At 43.9% G+C, this 18,371-nt stretch overlaps 1 protein-coding gene across 1 annotated transcript in view; it reads left to right on the plus strand.

The window, feature by feature from the left end:
- The window catches only part of LOC137562283 (collagen alpha-1(VII) chain-like), a 519,927-nt gene that overhangs the window by 187,458 nt on the left and 314,098 nt on the right, over nt 1–18,371 (plus strand). The window contains exons 57-63 of the mRNA XM_068273618.1: nt 5,995–6,033; nt 11,223–11,294; nt 11,414–11,446; nt 11,718–11,810; nt 12,441–12,470; nt 14,201–14,798; nt 16,220–17,544. Of these exons, the coding sequence (XP_068129719.1) occupies nt 5,995–6,033; nt 11,223–11,294; nt 11,414–11,446; nt 11,718–11,810; nt 12,441–12,470; nt 14,201–14,798; nt 16,220–17,544 (2,190 nt within the window). The remainder of the gene's footprint in view (nt 1–5,994; nt 6,034–11,222; nt 11,295–11,413; nt 11,447–11,717; nt 11,811–12,440; nt 12,471–14,200; nt 14,799–16,219; nt 17,545–18,371) is intronic.

Below are 18,371 nucleotides of genomic sequence, written 5' to 3' on the forward strand. Positions count from 1 at the left end.
TTTTTAAATTTCGAGTGAAAAAGCAGCAGTGGCACTTGGGGAAATGTAAGTCCATAAATATACATATCTCCTGTAGGTATAGGTTCTGAAAAGAAATCTATTTTGCTTTTAAAGATAACTATTGTGACTTCAGCAAAAATATATTGCAATGCATTTTTATAGCGCTGACATGTTCTGCAGTGCGTTATAGAGCCTAGAAAACAAGGAAACCACTCAACCCCTGCATGAAGATCCAGTCTAGAGAAGGAGAAAAGCTGGAGCTGGACAGGACAAATCTGTTAAAAATGGCAAAAATTGTGCCTGTTACTTTGGCGTGCCATAGTCCACAATGCAATTATAGGCTATGGTGGTGCTGTGGGGGTAATTGGGTGCCAGGTGCCCGATTTCGGCAACCATATTGGAATCACCTTTACAGACTTACAGCCACTGCAGTGGCTCCCTCTCCCACATAGACACAGATGCCTCAGCCCGGTTTTCTGCAGCAGGTATTCCGCTTACAAGTTCACTGCTGCTCTGCAGCGGCTTCCTCACCCTCACTGTTACAATATGTAATTTGGGTGCTGCAGGGCAATATCAGAACTCCCTAACACCCATTTTACAGGGCACCCCTTTTGAATGTATGCGGACAGGACGCCACTCCAAACAAACAAAAGTCGGCTCACTGCTTGATGCTCCAATCAAAAATCCGCTTTATTGGCACATTAAAGAAGAAAAGGTTCCATAGGAAGCATCTTACATGGTATAAACTATGCAAGATCCTTAGTAATAGATGAACTTGAGGCAATGGTAGCAAACATTTATAGGTGGACACACATATATACACCCTCCAGAAATGGACACACATATATACACCCTCCAGAAATCCCTCCCATCAATTCTAACATTTACCCTATAAGCACAAATTGATACATGAGAAATCTATGTGGAAGAGGGAGAAACATTTAAAGGAAATTAATCCGAGAGATTTCTGGAGGGTGTATATTTGTTCACCTAAAATGTTTCCTAAAAAGCTGATTTTCGATTGGAGCATCGAACTGTAAGCGGACTTTTGTTAGTATGCTTTACATAATCCATAGCAATCCCGCTAACTATCCCTCAGGCCAGAAACCACCAGTTAGGAGCGATTTTCTGAACGCTTTGCGATTTGAAAACTCTTGCTAATGTAATGCCGAGGGTGTGTGATCCCACTTGAGCAATGTGATTTTATAAAAATCCCCCATAGCATTGCATTTGCAAGAGCTTTTTCAAATCACTAGCGATTAGAAATCGTTCCTAGTGGGTTTCTGGCCTCAAAGTAGTTTACAATCTAATCCTAGTCATAGTCTAATGCCCATAACATAGTCAAAGAACAATAATGTAGGTATCAATTAACTTAGTATGCTTTTTGGAACATGGGTGGAAAGCAGAGAGCCCTGAGGAACCCACATAAACACAAATAGGGTTGCTCGTCGGATTCCGCGGAATGGAGATTTCCGCAATTCCGGTCTGAAATTGCCAATTCCGTTCCGGTGAGCTGGAACAGAACTTCTATAGCAGTAATTGGAAAATTGCAGAATTTCTATGCGGAATTCCGTCGGAATGTAATCAGAAGCGTGTAAAAGCTGCATTTACTGTTAGGCAGAATTTTTAAGCCAATCAGAAGGATCGGAAGGGATAGATTCACCACAGAAGCTTAAAGCATGCTGATTTCTGCATTAAAAATCGGAATTTTTGCCCCAATTAGAGTCTTAACAAAAACCAACCAATCCTATGCTAGCAACCAGCTCCTAGCTACATATCATCAGCTATCCCACCCATTTTGTATATAAGAGAGGTGTGACAGTCACAAAGCTTGTGGGTTTCAGTATGGTGTTTTGGAGAGAGGAGAGACAGACCCATATTAGTTGTTTCAACATAAAACAATAGTCAATTTAAAGACTGTATATAAAACAAAAGTCTTTTTAAAGACTGTGAGAGAGAATTAGACTGAGTGTAAGCTATTAGTAGTAGTAGATAGGTATATTTGTGAGAGAGTGACAGTAGATTGTTAGTTTGAGTGATAGATTGTAGTGTAGTGTACTAGTAGTTGCTGTGTGGAGAGGGTTAGAGAGAGCCAGCCAGGCCGCAGGCTTAGTGTTCGACAGGGTGAGAGAGTTAGGTGATTGATTAGTTGAGTGTAGTGCAAGTTTTTTGTTTTGTTTTGTTTTCTACGTTTCTTTTTTTTTCTTCATTTTGTTTTTGATTTATTTTCTTTATTTCACATCCTTATTTTCTTATCTGTTTTTTAGTTCAAGTTAGGTGGATTTATTTTACTTTGGTTCTGTCGCTCATACCCCTTCCCTAATAAACTTTTTGGCCCCAAAACAATAGAGCGAGAGCAGCAGCAATTTCCTGCCACTCCTAAAAGAAAATGGAGTGATGGTGGTGTTGGTGGATCACGTCAAGTACGTGATCAGGGTGAGGGTGGCAGCAGCAGCAGGAAGCGTTCCGCCCTGATCAGAGATCTCCTCCCTGCAGGAGAAAATGGAGTGATGGTGGTGTTGGTGGATCACGTCAAGTACGTGATCAGGGTGAGGGTGGCAGCAGCAGCAGGAAGCGTTCCGCCCTGATCAGAGATCTCTTCCCTGCAGGAGAAAATGAATTCGCTATGCCACCTATTAGCTACCAACGGTAGCAAGGGATCGAAAGAGCTCAGCAAAAGAGGGTGGTCCCGCTACACCGATAGCTAGGTGAAAAAATAGTCTACTGCCATCCCCTATAAAGGGGTGTGTGGTCACTATTCTTAAAGTAACAAGCACACATAAGTATAAAATGGCGAAGCCAATATACAGAATTATACTGTATTTATTAAAACCAAAGCACAAAAACAATGCCAAGTTACACTTGTGCTATTACTACACTAGACTATTTAAACCAGTGCTTTGTACTATGTTGTAAGCTATGATTAAGAAGCCCTGAGCTCCGATACGCATGAGCTTTTTTAACTTTTGTACACTTACTGATGTGATTAATAAAAGGAGACTTTTTTCACCCAGCTATCGGTGTAGGGACCTCCCTCTTTTGATGTCTTCCCTGTGTTCGCACGCAGGAAAATTTTGACAGAGCAGCAGGTGAACAGAGTTGTTGACTATTTTGATCATGAACCCTCTACCCAGTGTGAGGAACTTGAAGCTAGTTGCAGCACCAGTAGTAGCCAGGTTCCTCATGACCAGAACCCGACCGCAGCTGCTTCTCTTGACGAGGTTGCTTCCTCCCAGTACTCTCCTCCAGAATTAAAGCACACCTATGTCGATGAGAGAGATGTGCAGAAGGATTGGGATGAGGCATTGGAGGAGACCATGGGACCAAGGTCCCAAGAAGTTGTGGATTCTATGGTGACAGAAATGGCCCCTGTGTTTTCTTCATCCAGTAATTCATCACAACTGGGAGCTTGTATCACCACCAATCAACATCACCACCAGTCAACTACAGAGGTGTTTCATGCAGATAGGAGAAAGCAGGCTGGCACTTGCAAAGTTCAAAGCATAAAAACAGCTTTATTTCATCCGGCTGTTAGGTTTTAAATCGTATGAAGCATAAATCACATATATGAGATTGCCTACCCTTCTGTTGATGGCTGCGGGGCAGTGTGGGGGCTGTGGGGTCGCTTAACGACCGTTTCGCTCCTTGAGCGTCTTCAGAGGCTACTGCGCAGTAGGCGACCCCACTGCCCCCACACTGCCCCGCAGCCATCAACAGAAGGGTAGGCAATCTCATATATGTGATTTATGCTTCATACGATTTAAAACCTAGCAGCCGGATGAAATAAAGCTGTTTTTATGCTTTGAACTTTGCAAGTGCCAGCCTGCTTTCTCCTATCTGCATGATTGATGTTTGTATACTCCCTGGCTTGAGTACGCTTTCTCTGGCATACAATTACCCTATCTGCTGCCTCTGAACTTCCACCATGAATGCTTGCTAACAATGCTGTCTGCCAGCTGCTGCTAAATTGCTGTAGTTCCTGTTCTGTTTTCTACATTTACCCTACAGAGGTGTTTCATGGCCAGATGGAGGGTCCTGCTGCTCCAAACAAAAATTGTAATGACTGCCGTGGAACCACCTCTAGGTCCCATGGTATACGACAACTCCTGCTGCTCCAAACAAAAATTGTAATGACTGCCATGGAACCACCTCTAGGTCCCACGGCCTACGACAACTCCTGCTGCTCCAAACAAAAATTGTAATGACTGCTGTGGAACCACATCTAGGTCCCACGGCCTACGACAACTCCTGCTGCTCCAAAAAAAAATTGTAATGACTGCCGTGGAACCACCTCTAGGTCCCATGGTATACGACAACTCCTGCTGCTCCAAACAAAAATTGTAATGACTGCCATGGAACCACCTCTAGGTCCCATGGTATACGACAACTCCTGCTGCTCCAAACAAAAATTGTAATGACTGCTGTGGAACCACCTCTAGGTCCCACGGCCTATGACAACTCCTGCTGCTCCAAACAAAAATTGTAATGACTGCCGTGGAACCACCTCTAGGTCCCACGGCCTACAACAACTCCTGCTGCTCCAAACAAAAATTGTAATGACTGCCGTGGAACTACCTCTAGGTCCCATGGCCTACAACAACTCCAGCTGCTAAAAAAAAAAATTGTGATGACCAACGTGAAACCACCTCTAGCTCCCATGGCCTACGACAACTCTTGCTGCTCCAAAAAAAAATGTAATCAGGATTGTGATTCAGCCACCACTGAAGCCAAAGTTATCAGCAGGACTGCCAGGGAACTGGTATTTGTTTAAAAGGAAACATCCATTAGGTTTCCTTTAACATTGTGGAAATTGTTCCGCCAGAATGCGGAATTCCGTGGAATACCGCGGGGATCCGTCGGAATGTAGCGGAATTTCATTATAGTGGAAGGCGGAATTACCACGATATGGGAAATCGCCTCTTCTGATCATCCCTAAACACAAATCCCATGCAGATTATATCCTGGGTTAAACTTAAACCTGCCACTCCAGTGCTGTGGTATCCACTATGCTATTTATTAATCAAGCTGCTGTTAGGTGTTAATCATTAGCCTTCCATACCTGAATGGTTTTGTGCAAAGTTCTGGTTCTGCTCACTGGAACTCGTCTTCTCATATACCTACTCAAAATTCGCACCACATTCTGTTAAATTAGAGATTTTGTTGCTTTTTGGAGGTCCAGCTCAAGGACACGAACATTTCATTTTAATGAAATGTAATACATTTTATATCGCTATTTTTTTTAAATTAATTTCTGATGAAATGACCATATGCCATATACATTAATTACGAGTATAAACCAAGATTTTTTGCTACTTAAAAGGTCCCCTCTCACAGAACATGCTTCCTGGTGTCTACTGGCCATCCTCCCTCCCTGTGTCACTTAAATGCAGAGCACATGCAGCAGAGGTGGTAAAAAAGCATCTCACCTGATCTGGGGCCATCCCGGACATGCTGCACATGAGTACTTAATGTGCCTTCTTCTGCATTCACACCTCTAGTGTTTGAACAATATATGAGGAAGGGAGGAGGGACCACTAAACATCAGGTACAATGCATAGGGAAGCAAGGGGACCACTAGACACCAGTGATTGCTGTATGAGGGAGGTAGTGGGGACCATAAGACACCAGGAAATGCTTTATGGGAGAGGGAGGAAGCCACAAGACCACCAGAGAAGTGATATAGGAATGGGGATGTTAAAAGTGATGGTGTGGGTTTCTACCCTAGGTTTAGACTGGAGTCAAACCATTTTTCTGTTGTCTGAAGGAAAAGTTAAGTACCTTGGTTTATACTCGGAGGTATAGGAGCACTCAAAAAGATTCCATGCCTGTGATATTATTTGCAAATCACAGTTGTCGGGTTCTTTCTTAAGCATATGGTTTCTGCACTGTTTGAGCATGGAAGCAAAGGAGAAATAAGATGGATGGTCTCACCTATGACTCTTTAAAAGGAACAGAGTCGCTTCTAACTTTAGTTTTGTTTTTCTTTGTTAACAGTTAGAGATTATTCCGGAGAAAGGAATGAAAGGAGAAAAGGTAAATATTACAACATACTGTAGTTAATGAAAGCTATATAATAAAATGTTACGGTAAGTTATACGTTTTACACACCAACCATTTCCATTTGTGTTAAAATAATAGCCCTTATTCCATTCATCTTTTCTCCTAATTTTTCTCCTAGAAGATACTTTTTTATCTTCGTTTAAAAATAATATTTCAGCACACTGCAAGACTTATGGCTTAAAATGCATTTTATTCGTAAGCAGTGGCGTCTTAAGGGGGTGGCGCCCGGAGCGCCCAGCAGGCAGGGGGGCCGCTTTGCCGCCCTCTCTGCCTCCTGGTCCCCTCCTTGCCCTCTCTGACTCCTGGTCCCCCTCCGGCGGCTTATACTTTGCACTGCATATCAGCCGTGACTGGCGAGGAAGTGGCAAGCATTGCCTAGTAACGCCAGCCGCATACAGGAAGTAAACATATGTCACTTCCTGTATTTGGCTGGCGTTACTGGGCACTGCCTCACTGCCTGCTCACTTGTCACTGCTGATATGCGGTGTAAAGAATCAGCTGCCGGGTAGTGGAGGTGGATCCGGTCTTTCTGGAGGAGAGGACTGGGAGGCAGCAGGAAAGGTAAGGCAGGGAGGGGCTAACCATTCCTGGCTACCTATACCAGCTGTCCCTATTCCTGGCTATCTATACTGGCTGTACCTATACCTGGCTACCTATTCCTGGCTATCTATACTGGCTGCACCTATACCTGGCTACCTATTCCTGGCTATCTATACTGGCTGCACCTATACCTGGCTACCTATTCCTGGTTATCTATATTGGCTGCAACTATACCGGGCTACCTATTTCTGGCTATCTATACTGGCTGCACCTATACCTGGCTACCTATTCCTGGCTATCTATACTGACTGTACCTATACCTGGCTACCTATTCCTGGCTACCCCTGTTCATGGCCATTTATACTGGCTGCACCTATTCCTGGCTACACCTATTCCTGGCTACCTATACTGGCGACACCTATTCCTGGCTATCTATACTGGCTGCATCTATTCCTGGCTACCTATACTGGCTACACCTATTCCTTGCTATCTATACTGGCTGCACCTAATTCTGGCTACCTATACTGGCTACATCTATTCCTTGCTACAGTGCTGCCCATAATTATTCATACCCCTGGCAAATCTTGACTTAAAGTTACTTTTATTCAACCAGCAAGTAATTTTTTGATGGGAAATGACATAGGAGTCTCCCAAAAGATAATATGATGACGTACAAGATGCATTATTGTGGGGGAAAAAAACATTTCTCAGCTTTTACTCTAAGTATAAATATAAACTGCGCTAATATACAGAGTGTAAAAAACGGTGGTGCGCTATCTAATTAACTATGCACAATCTATTATATCGTAAACAGCGCACATATAGAGTCCAACATGAGTTTAAGACCCAAGTCCACAAGTCCTTTATTGTACTTGACTCGCAGCTGTGACTGGAACAGGAGAGTGCCTTTACAGTGCGTACCACCACCACACCCTAAGGATGGATCACTCACCGCAATTATATGACCCACTATCAGACTGGGTCAAACAGCGCCTGCAGGGATATCAAGGCCACCCTCTGCCTGTAACGATCATCAGTAGTCCACTTCACAAACTCAATGCTGGCTCCATACCCAAAAGCACCTCAAAAGAAACCAATAGGCTCCATAGCGTAAAACCGTAAAAATATTTATTAAAATATTAAGCCGATCCACTCACATGCTGTATCCGTTATATTGAGGCATTGAGTTTTAACGGGCTCAACCCCAAATGTGGGCAGTCCGGCAGGCTCTCAGCTGCGTTGTCTCGCTGGGCTCCGGCTCCGACACACCACGCCAAGCACACTTCCGCCTCCCGCGTTCCACGTACGTGCGTCCCAGCCCGACCGGTTTCGTCACTTCCAGTGACTCATCAGGCCCCTGATGAGTCACCGGAAGTGACGAAACCGGTCAGGCTGGGACGCACGTACGTGGAACGTGGGAGGCGGAAGTGTGCTTGGCGTGGTGTGTCGGAGCCGGAGCCCACCGAGACAGCGCAGCTGAGAGCCTGCCGGACGGCCCACGATCGGGGTTGAGCCCGTTAAAACTCAATGCCTTAATATAACGGATACAGCATGTGAGTGGATCGGCTTAATATTTTAATAAATATTTTTACGGTTTTACGCTATGGAGCCCATTGGTTTCTTTTGAGGTGCTTTTGGGTATGGAGCCAGCATTGAGTTTGTGAAGTGGACTACTGATGATCGTTACAGGCAGAGGGTGGCCTTGATATCCCTGCAGGCGCTGTTTGACCCAGTCTGATAGTGGGTCATATAATTGCGGTGAGTGATCCATCCTTAGGGTGTGGTGGTGGTACGCACTGTAAAGGCACTCTCCTGTCCCAGTCACAGCTGCGAGTCAAGTACAATAAAGGACTTGTGGACTTGGGTCTTAAACTCATGTTGGACTCTATATGTGCGCTGTTTACGATATATCAGCTTTTACTCTGTCATGACTCTGGTAGCTTGTCATTTTTAAACCGCCCATGGTGGCAGAACCGACCAGATCCGCTTCATTGGGTTAGACCGTATACACAGTAATATAAGAGGAAACTTTGATCGCCTCTTGCTACAGAGGGAGTCAAGGTGACCTTCAAGCTACTGTTCCACCGGGTCTGAATGAGTCTTGTGTTCTCGTCGTCTCTACCTATCTAGTTTGTCTGCGGAGCTCCTCTCTACGTGTTATGTTGGTGTGTCCCGCTGCATACACATGTTTATACGTGTTTTTTACATATTTACCATTCTTCTCCCTCCATATGTGACACTTTTATGTCAGCATCACTACCCATACTTTATATGGGACCTTTAAAACAATGGTCCTCTTTAATGATAGCATAACAGCAAGATTTCATGCTGATCGTTGCATTGTCCACAATATGTCTTTGTGTAATAAAGATTTATGCACTGAACTCTGCTTGCTTGTTTTACTATTCAACGTGTTGAACTTTGCATGGATTATTGGAGATACCAAAGCTATTGTGACGTCATTTCATGCTACTTGGGTAATTGACACATAGGTGTCATTATTTCATGCAGGAGATTGTGCTATCATCATTGTAATAGAGGCTGTGCATGTATGAGTGTGTGCGTGACGGCTCCTGGGGTGAGTTGGGTGACCACCTGGTTACTCTTTTAAATGAATTGTATGTTTTTTCATATTTGATCTGATTAATAAAAAGGTAAATTTTTGATATTTTTATAAAAACCAGTTTGGTCGTTTGACTTAATTTCCATCATTTTCTATCCTAAAGTTTTTTCACAGCTTTTATTTACATTTGAACAAAAAGTGTCCAGTCCAAAATTATTTACACCCTTCTCAATAGTCAATAGAAAAGCCTTTATTGGCTATTACAGCAATGAAATGCTTCCGATAATTGCAGACCAGCTTTTTGCATGTCTTCACGTATATTTTTGCCCATTAATTTATTATTATTATTATTATTATTATTATTATTTAGTATTTATATAGCGCCGACATATTACGCAGCGCTGTACAGTATATATATATCTTGTCACTAACTGTCCCTCAAAGGAGCTCACAATCTAATCCCTACCATTGCCATATGTCTATATTATGTAGTGTAAGTACTGTAGTCTAGGGCCAATTTTTAGGGGGAGCCAATTAACTTATCCGTATGTTTTTGGAATGTGGGAGGAAACCGGAGTGCCCGGAGGAAACCCACGCAGACACGGAGAGAACATACAAACTCTTTGCAGATAGTGCCCTGGCTGGGATTCGAACCAGGGACCCAGCGCTGCAAGGCGAGAGAGCTAACCACTACGCCACCATGCTGCAATGAGCTCCAAATCTTTCAGGTTGGAGGGTCTTCTTGCCATCACCTTGATCTTTAGCTCCCTCCACAGATTCTCAATTGGATTCAAGTCAGGACGTCAAAACATTAATCGTGTTGTCTGCTAACCATTTCTTTGCCACTTTTGCTGTGTGTTCTGGGTCATTGTCATGCTTAAATGTCCACTGGTGCCCAAGGCCAAGCTTCTCTGCAGACTACCTGATGTTGTCATTGAGAATGCTCATGTATTGCTCTTTTATTCGTGCTGCCATTTACTGTGATTAGGTTCCCTGCCCAATTGGCTGAAAAACATGGGGATCGTGTTCTTTGGGTTGAAGGCTTTTTATGCCAAAAGAAGGAAACATCATTGTGACCAAACAATTCAATTTTTGTTTCATCTGACCATAACACAGAAGACCAGAAGTCTTCTTCTTTGTCCAGATGAGCATTTGCAAAGGCCAAGCAAGCTTTTGTGTGCCTTATCTGGAGAAGTGGTTTCCTCCTTGGTCTGCATCCATGGAACCCAGCAGGGTGCAGTGTCCATTGATATGTCTGCCTTGGGACATTACCACCAGCAGAGCCCAGATTCACCAGGATGGCCTTGGTGGTGATCCTTGGATTCATTTTCACCTCTCTCACTATCCTACTGGTCAGCACAGGTGTCACTTTTGGCTTCCGACCATGTCCTCTGAGATTTTCCATAGTGTGGAACATCTTGTATTGAATAGTTGCCCTACACTGGTGGCAACTCTTCCAGGCAACCTATACTTGGGGCAACTATTCCAGGTTACCTATACTGTGGGCAACTATTCCGGGATACCTATACTGCATGCAACTATTACAGGCCACCTATACTGGGGGCAACTATTCCAGGCTACCTATACTGAGGCAACTATTCCAGGCTACCTATACTGGGGCAACTACTCCAGGCTACCTATAGTGGGGGCAACTAGTCCAGGTTACCTATACTGGAGGCAACTATTCCAGGCTACCTATACTGGGGCAACTATTCCAGGCTACCTATACTGTGGGCAGCTATTCCAGGTTACCTATACTGGGGCAACTATTCCAGGCTACCTATACTGGGGGCACCTATACCCGGCACAACCCACTGTGGTGCACTTAGCATGCCGCACTCGCTCCTTTATTTTTTTGGGGGGTTGAGGGGGGGAAGTGTTGTTTAATACCCAGCACCGAGTGTCAGATGCCCTAGGTATGTACTGTTGGCAAGCCTTCAAAATTTCACCTGGGAGAAAACGTAGGAGAAAAAGTGAATTGCATATGGGCCTCTGTGTTCTAAGGCTTTATGTGTAGCAGAACTTTAGTTTTTCCTTGTGTTTTCTATGATTTATATAGGGAAACACAGGATCCCCTGGAAAAAATGGTATGGATGGCAAGGACGGACTCCCTGGAATACCTGGACAAAAGGTTACTGAGTTATATAATATGAAGTGGGATACATTTTTTAGCTGTTATTCACAAAGCTATGGTATTCGCACAAACTGTAGAAAAAGTCATGGAAAACGGATTCTTTTTTACTTTTTCAGGGAGAACCTGGCCTTAAAGGTGAACCAGGAGATGTAAGTTTTTATGTTTTGTCAACCTGAGAAACTATTTTTATATACATCTTTATGTACATATTGAATGTTTACTCAGTCTAGGTGTACATGTTGAGGTGAACGCTAACAGTACAAACTCAATTCCTAATTTGCCGTACTTTTCCTGCATGAGATATAAAAATGTAGTACATACAGAAAAAACATTATAACTGTTAATAGCATAAGGCACAAGTTGTTATTTTTATTATTTGCTTTACAGTAACCTTATGGTTTTTTTTTTTGCTTATTTTAGATTGGAACACCTCCTGTCACAGAGTTGAAAGGTGAGCGCGGAGACACAGGCCCAATGGGACCTCCTGGGTCACCGGGTATTCCAGGACCACAGGTAATAAAATATAGGAGCAACTTGCGTCACAATCAGTAAACCTGATGCAAAAAACTTCTTTACATCATATGCAGTATCTTACCTTATTTTATTATTATCCTATCTAGTAACTTTTTAGCAGTTTTCAAGAAAAACCAGCACTCAAAAATGTTGTTCCTGATTACATTGAATTTGATGTCACTTTCCTCACATTATTTTTAGTATTTTTTTGCTTGCTGAATTCTGCAAAATATTAGGTTAATAGACAAGAAAATATGTCTAATGAGACTAGCTTAATGCATTAGGGCCAGTTTATTATAAAACAAGTGCAGTGAACAACAGATTCACCATAGCAAGTCCTTTAGTCATAACTCTTCCTTCTTTGACAAATGCTGCTCTTAATACCAATAGTAAATTGAGTTTCATGAGTGATAAAGTGAGTGATCTCTAAAAAATATTGCAAATATATGTAGGAGCTTTACTCGTGACTCATTTGGTACAACTGTGCTTGTGAAAAAACTCTTACTTTGTGCAAAAAGTGGATTGAGTGCATGCTAAAGAATGATAATGTAACTGAACAGTTTCATCTTTCTAGACAAAGTCAGATCAAAGTATGCCATACTAAGTGCCATTCCCAATTTGTTTCTTAAGGGTGTGCCTGGAAAAAGGGTAGAAATGAAGGTAAGAAAATGCACAAAGTACATGAAAAACTCCTCTTCATTTATTATGAAAAAATGCCGATGTAATTTTCATCAATATTTCCATTTGACAATTATGGTAGTAAAATTTGGTATAATGTTGAGGGCAATTTCTGGCCATTTTGGCGCCCAAGGCAAGGCAGCTATTACCTGACCCCGCTCCCACCCCTTAAACGTATTAATAGACAGTCTGTAGCCTACATGAATTGGCTTCACAGACACCAATGATGAAGTGATGGGGTAGATACAAAACAAGTCTATAAAGGATATATGCATAATTACCAGGCCAAATGCACTTCACTGGCTCAAACTCACTCAACCTACATAACAAATCCTTCCTATAAATGTTAAAGGAGGTGTGTTGCCACTGTGTGAATTGTAATATTGTCTTGGATATCCAGAAAATCTGTGATAATCAATACAGCCCTGAGCCCAATTCAAAACAATTACTGCTTAATTAGCTAATGAAAAGTACCTGCCATTCCTTCATATGCTATTTAGTCAACCTTTGTTATGTTTAACAGTAGTGCCCATTTTGTTGTTAAAATGACAATCCATCCTTGTCTTAAGCTTCATACACACACCTGACTAAAGTCGGCCGCGGCGGGCGATAACGACCGCCTCAGCTGACAGATAGGCATGTGTACAGAGGCACCGGACCAGCGACGGCCACTTGTCAAGCGTTCCGCCTGGCAGAACAACTTGGCCGAGTGGCAGCCAACTTCTTTGAAGACGCTCCCTTGCTTACTGTCAGGATTAATGGTAAAATTGCTGTGTGCTCCCAGCGCATAGCAACTTTACCATAGATTACTGAATACGCACCACTGTTTCTGGCTCTATCCACTTATTAGAGATGTTGCTATGGAAAAAAACATTTTCAGTATTTTTTATTTGTATATTACCTTTTGAATGCTGTAAATTGATTTTCTAGTCTATTTATTAAGCTCTTTTTAACAACTCATCCTCCAGGATGGCTAATACAAGAGAGGAATCCTGCTCCACCTCCAAAGGAAACACCTACTCAATTAATCAATTAAGCAGTCCCTATAAACCTCCCCCTGTATTAGCATCTCCAGTTCTAGTGTGTTTCCACACAGCCGAAGGTCACCTATGAGAAGAGGGAACCTGTGGTATCCTGTCTCCGACTATTCAAGCCTCCTTCCCCGGCGGATGGAACTGCGAGATGAGCTCTTCCCGCTCTGGGTGCCTGCAGAGAGGTCTCGTGTGTCCTGGGGCGGCGGCGGCCTTGACGGAGTGTCTCTGCTGGCCGTGTCTGTGGGCAAGCTGTCTGACCGGCCGGTTGGCATCAAAGCGCAGGTACAAGTGAGTCGCGCGCGACTCCGGTCAGATGGCTTATGGAGGAGGCGGCATGATGACGCATTTCCGCTTCCGCATAAGGCGGAAGCCATGTAGCGTCTGGTCGCCATTACACCAGCGGCGGCAGAGGGGAAAGAGTGAAGGCATGGAGGAGTCAGGCGCCTTACACTCTGAGCCCAGCGGACCCTCGGCGGTCACCTCACAGGCGGCAGGACAGGTGAGAGTGGACAGATGGAGGCATTTTTTTCAAATTATTGCCACAGTCTGTCCCCAAGCAGCTGCTTTTTTTCAGTGAGAGCCGGGCAATGCTTTTCCTGTGTTAGCCTCTGTGTTATGCTTAGTGATATCGATTGCCACAGGGCTCACAATAGGATGTTTGTTTATTGTGTTTTGCAGACTGTAGCTTCTTTGCCTGAGGACTCAAGCCAACCTCACAAAGCTGTTGACAAAGCCAGGCACTGCAAAAACTGTGATATTAAACTTCCCAAATCTTGGACTAGGTCTAATTGTGAAAAATGTTTAAAGTCAGTTCCTACCCCTAAAACTCCAGACCCCTCTGTGATAATGATGAACTTTATGGAGTCCATGCGGAAGGAATTTTCTTCCGCTTTTAAAACGTTTAGATCAATTATGTCTGCTCCGGCTCAATGGGCTGTACCCCAGGTACCTCCACCATTGGGTCCGACTCTTCCGGTTCAGTCGGAGGTTCAGCCCTCTTCTCAACCCCCTCCTCTCTCTACTGATGTACCGGCTAACCCCTCTGGGGTCCTGTCAGCCGCTGGTACTCAGGACTTTGCAGTTTCCTCTTCTTTAGAGGACTCCGTAGAGGAGGGTGAGGAGAGGAGTGACCCTGATTCCGATGTGCAGGATATTCCTCAAAAAACATCCAAGTACCTGTTTAATGCTGAGGAAACTTCCGAACTGCTTAAAGCAGTATATGAGGCGGAACAACTGGCTGAACCAGTGACTTATTCAGGGTTGGAGTGTTCAGAAGGTAGAACCTTTCCGGTCCATCCGGCCATTCAAAAAATGATTTTCTCCCAGTGGGAAGACCCGGAAAAAAGGTTTTACGTCCCCAGGTCTTTTAAATGTAGATTCCCCTTTAAAGAGGAGAACATTGCTTTGTGGGGAAAATGCCCCAGACTGGATGCTGCTTTATCGCAATATTCTAAAAATTCTGACTTGTCTTTTGAGGACGCAGGGGTCCTGAAAAACCCTATGGATAAAAAAGCTGAACATTTGCTAAAGAGAGCATGGGAATCGATTTCCTTTTCCTTATAACCGGAAATTTCGGCTATTTGCTTAACCCGTAATTTGAACAAATGGCTGGCAGGACTTAATAAGCACCTGGTGGATGGTACACCTCATGCGACTATTCTGCAATCTTTTCCTGTAATTGCACGATCGGTAGCATTTTTAGCGGATGCAGCTACCGAATCCTTAAAGTCTGCAGACAGAGCTTTAGCCTTAATTAACACAGCAAGGCGAGCTTTATGGTTAAATGCCTGGGAAGGAGACTTTCTAAGCAGAAACTATGTTCTATGAAATTTGATGGTGATCTCCTGTTTGGTAAAGGCCTAGAAGATATCTTAGAGAGATCTTCTGGAAAGGGGAAAAGGTTTCCAGACAACAGGAAAAAACAGTCCTTTCGTAAGAACTTCCAGGGCAAAAGACAATTTGCCCAAAGGGATACGAAGTCTCAACCCCCAAGGAAAAAATGGACGTATAACTCCACAAAATCAAGAACCCCCTTTCTGTTTAACAAGCCAGCCACCTCTAATCCAAAAGAAGACAAGTGACAGGGAACTGGTCGGGGGGAGACTTCTACTATTCAGCCAGGTGTGGACAAACATCACCACGAATGCTTTCATTTTAGACCTCTTGGACAGGGATGCTCAAATTCGGCTTCGGGAGATATCCGGATTTTTGCTATCCGGATATCTCCCAGTAATGCTGTGCGGGCTGGGCGGGGGGGTCAAGCTTACCTCTCTGACGTCTTCTTCGGTCGTCCCTCGGCGCCTCCCACGATGCGCTCCATGCGCGTCACGTGATTACAAACACTTCCTCCTTCAACCCGGAAGGAGGAAGTGTTTGTAATCAGGTGACCGCCGCTTGGAGCGCATCGTGGGAGGCGCCGAGGGACGACCGAAGAAGACGTCAGAGAGGTAAGCTTGACCCCCCCGCCCAGCCCGCACAGCATTACTGGGAGATATCCGGATAGAAAAAATCCGGATATCTCCCGAAGCCGAATTTGAGCATCCCTGCTCTTGGAAACTGGGTACAAAATCGAATTCTCCTCCCGTCCTCCCCAAAACTTTGTACTCACGGGTCTATCCAAGGACCAAGAAAAGGCTTCGGCTCTGTTAGAATCAATAAGCTCTCTAGTACAACAAAATGTGATTACTCGGGTACCAGCGACCCAATACAGAAAGGGGTTTTACTCCAGAGTCTTCATGGTCAAAAAACCTTCAGGCAAATACAGAATGATTTTAAATCTCAAACAGTTGAATCCATTCATTCAGGAAAAGAAATTCCGCATGGAGAACATCTTCACGATAAGGAATCTAATCCCCAAGGAAGCCTTTATGGCTACGCTAGACATCCAGGACGCGTACTTGCACGTGCCAATACACCCGGCATATCAGCAGTTCCTCAGATTTGCGGTACGAGTGGGGGATACAATCCACCATTACCAGTATCGGGCCCTTCCATTTGGGATCTCTTCCGCTCCCCGTATATTTACGAAAGTTATGGCAGAGGTAACGTCCTTTTTACATCAACAGAAAATCCAGATAATACCATATTTGGACGATCTGTTGATGATAGCGGACTCTACTCAATCTCTTCTACATCACATAGAGTTAACTATCCATTACCTCTCTCAATTGGGATGGCTGGTGAACTACGACAAATCGATGTTGATTCCAGCTCAGAGAGTGAAATTTCTGGGATTCTGGGTGGATTCGATAAACAAGATTTTTTTTCTTGCCAGAAGAAAAACAATTAAATCTAATACTCAGGAAACGGGACTTCAAGGCCCGGTTAAGAGTATCCCTGAGGGAGACTCTATCATTGTTGGGCCTAATGACTTCAAGAATTCCGGGGGTGGTCTGGGCGCAGTTTCATTCCCGCAACTTGCAGGAATGGTTCCTAACTGTTTGGGACAAGCCCAAGGAGAGTCTGGATCAGTCTTATTCGCTTCCGCCCTATGTGATATCATCCCTTCTGTGGTGGGAGGAGATATCAAACCTCAATCAGGATCGATTTTGGAATCCACCAATTCAGAACAGGATTTATACAGATGCCAGTCTGGGGGGCTGGGGAGCCCATTTAGATCACATGCATGTGCAGGGGAGATGGTCACCAGAAATTCGAATGAAGTCTTCGAATTTCAGGGAACTCCTAGCGGTAAAGTTGTCGCTACTCGAGTTTCTCGCAGCCATACAAAATTGCCATGTGACCATATTGTCCGACAATGTAGTAACAGTATCCTACATTCAAGAACAAGATCAAAGGAGCTAAGGGACTTAGCGCTGCAGATTTTGCAGATGGCAGAAGAAAATCTGAAAACGATCTCGGCGGTGCATATAAAGGGCTCTCTAAATACTTTAGCAGATCGGCTAAGCAGAGAGACATGCACAGAGGCGGAATGGTCTCTCAACGACGAAGTGTTCGGCCATTTGATAGCGCATTGGGGTCAGCCCATTGTGGATCTGTTTGCGTCGCCTCAAAATGCGAAAGTAAGAACTTTCTTTTCCCTTCATCCCTCAGCCAGCCTATCACACCTGGATGCGCTAGCAGTACCGTGGCCGAAAGGCCTTCTATACGCATTCCCTCCCTTCAACTTGATAGCGAGAGCTTTGCGAAAGATAAAGCAGGAGTCAGCTCTAGTATTTTTTGTGGCCCCCCCACTGGCCGAGGAGGGCATGGTTTTCGAAGATTCTTTAACTTTCTGTACAAGGACCTTTATTTCTACCTCCCAGGATGGACCTGTTGTCACAATAATAAAAAAATAGTAAAAATTTATTGTAAAGTTTGGAGGGTTTTTGCTTCTTGGAAAAAGAAAAAAAGCATAAAAGAAACTACGTCTAGCCACCAGCACCTTAAGAGTCCAGGTTGCGGCTCTATCCTTTTTTCTTAATTTTAAACTAGCCAAGGAACAAGCAGTCATTGATTTTTTGAAAGCAGTATCCAGATCAAAGCCAATACCCTCAAAGTTAATACCTTCCTGGGATTTGAGCTTGGTTTTGAATAGTTTGACGGATTCTCCTTTTGAACCCCTCAACTCAGTTTCATTGAAGTGGCTAACTTTAAAGGCATCTTTTGTAGTTGCTATAACGTCGGCACGTAGGGTTGGGGACATTCAGGCCCTTTCGATTAAAGACCCACACATGACTATTTTTCCAACAGAGGCGCTCACACGCTTTATGGACTTGAACCAGTTTTATATGCTCCTGTACTGCCTGATGAAGCGGGACTGTTGACCGCGAAACGCGTTGTGATTTTATGGAGCTGTGAATAAATTGTATATTTTTTACTCTGCATTTGAGTATATGTCCACTACTAG

Source organism: Hyperolius riggenbachi, chromosome 3, assembly GCF_040937935.1.
Source record: "Hyperolius riggenbachi isolate aHypRig1 chromosome 3, aHypRig1.pri, whole genome shotgun sequence".
In the NCBI taxonomy this organism is placed as follows: domain Eukaryota; kingdom Metazoa; phylum Chordata; class Amphibia; order Anura; family Hyperoliidae; genus Hyperolius; species Hyperolius riggenbachi.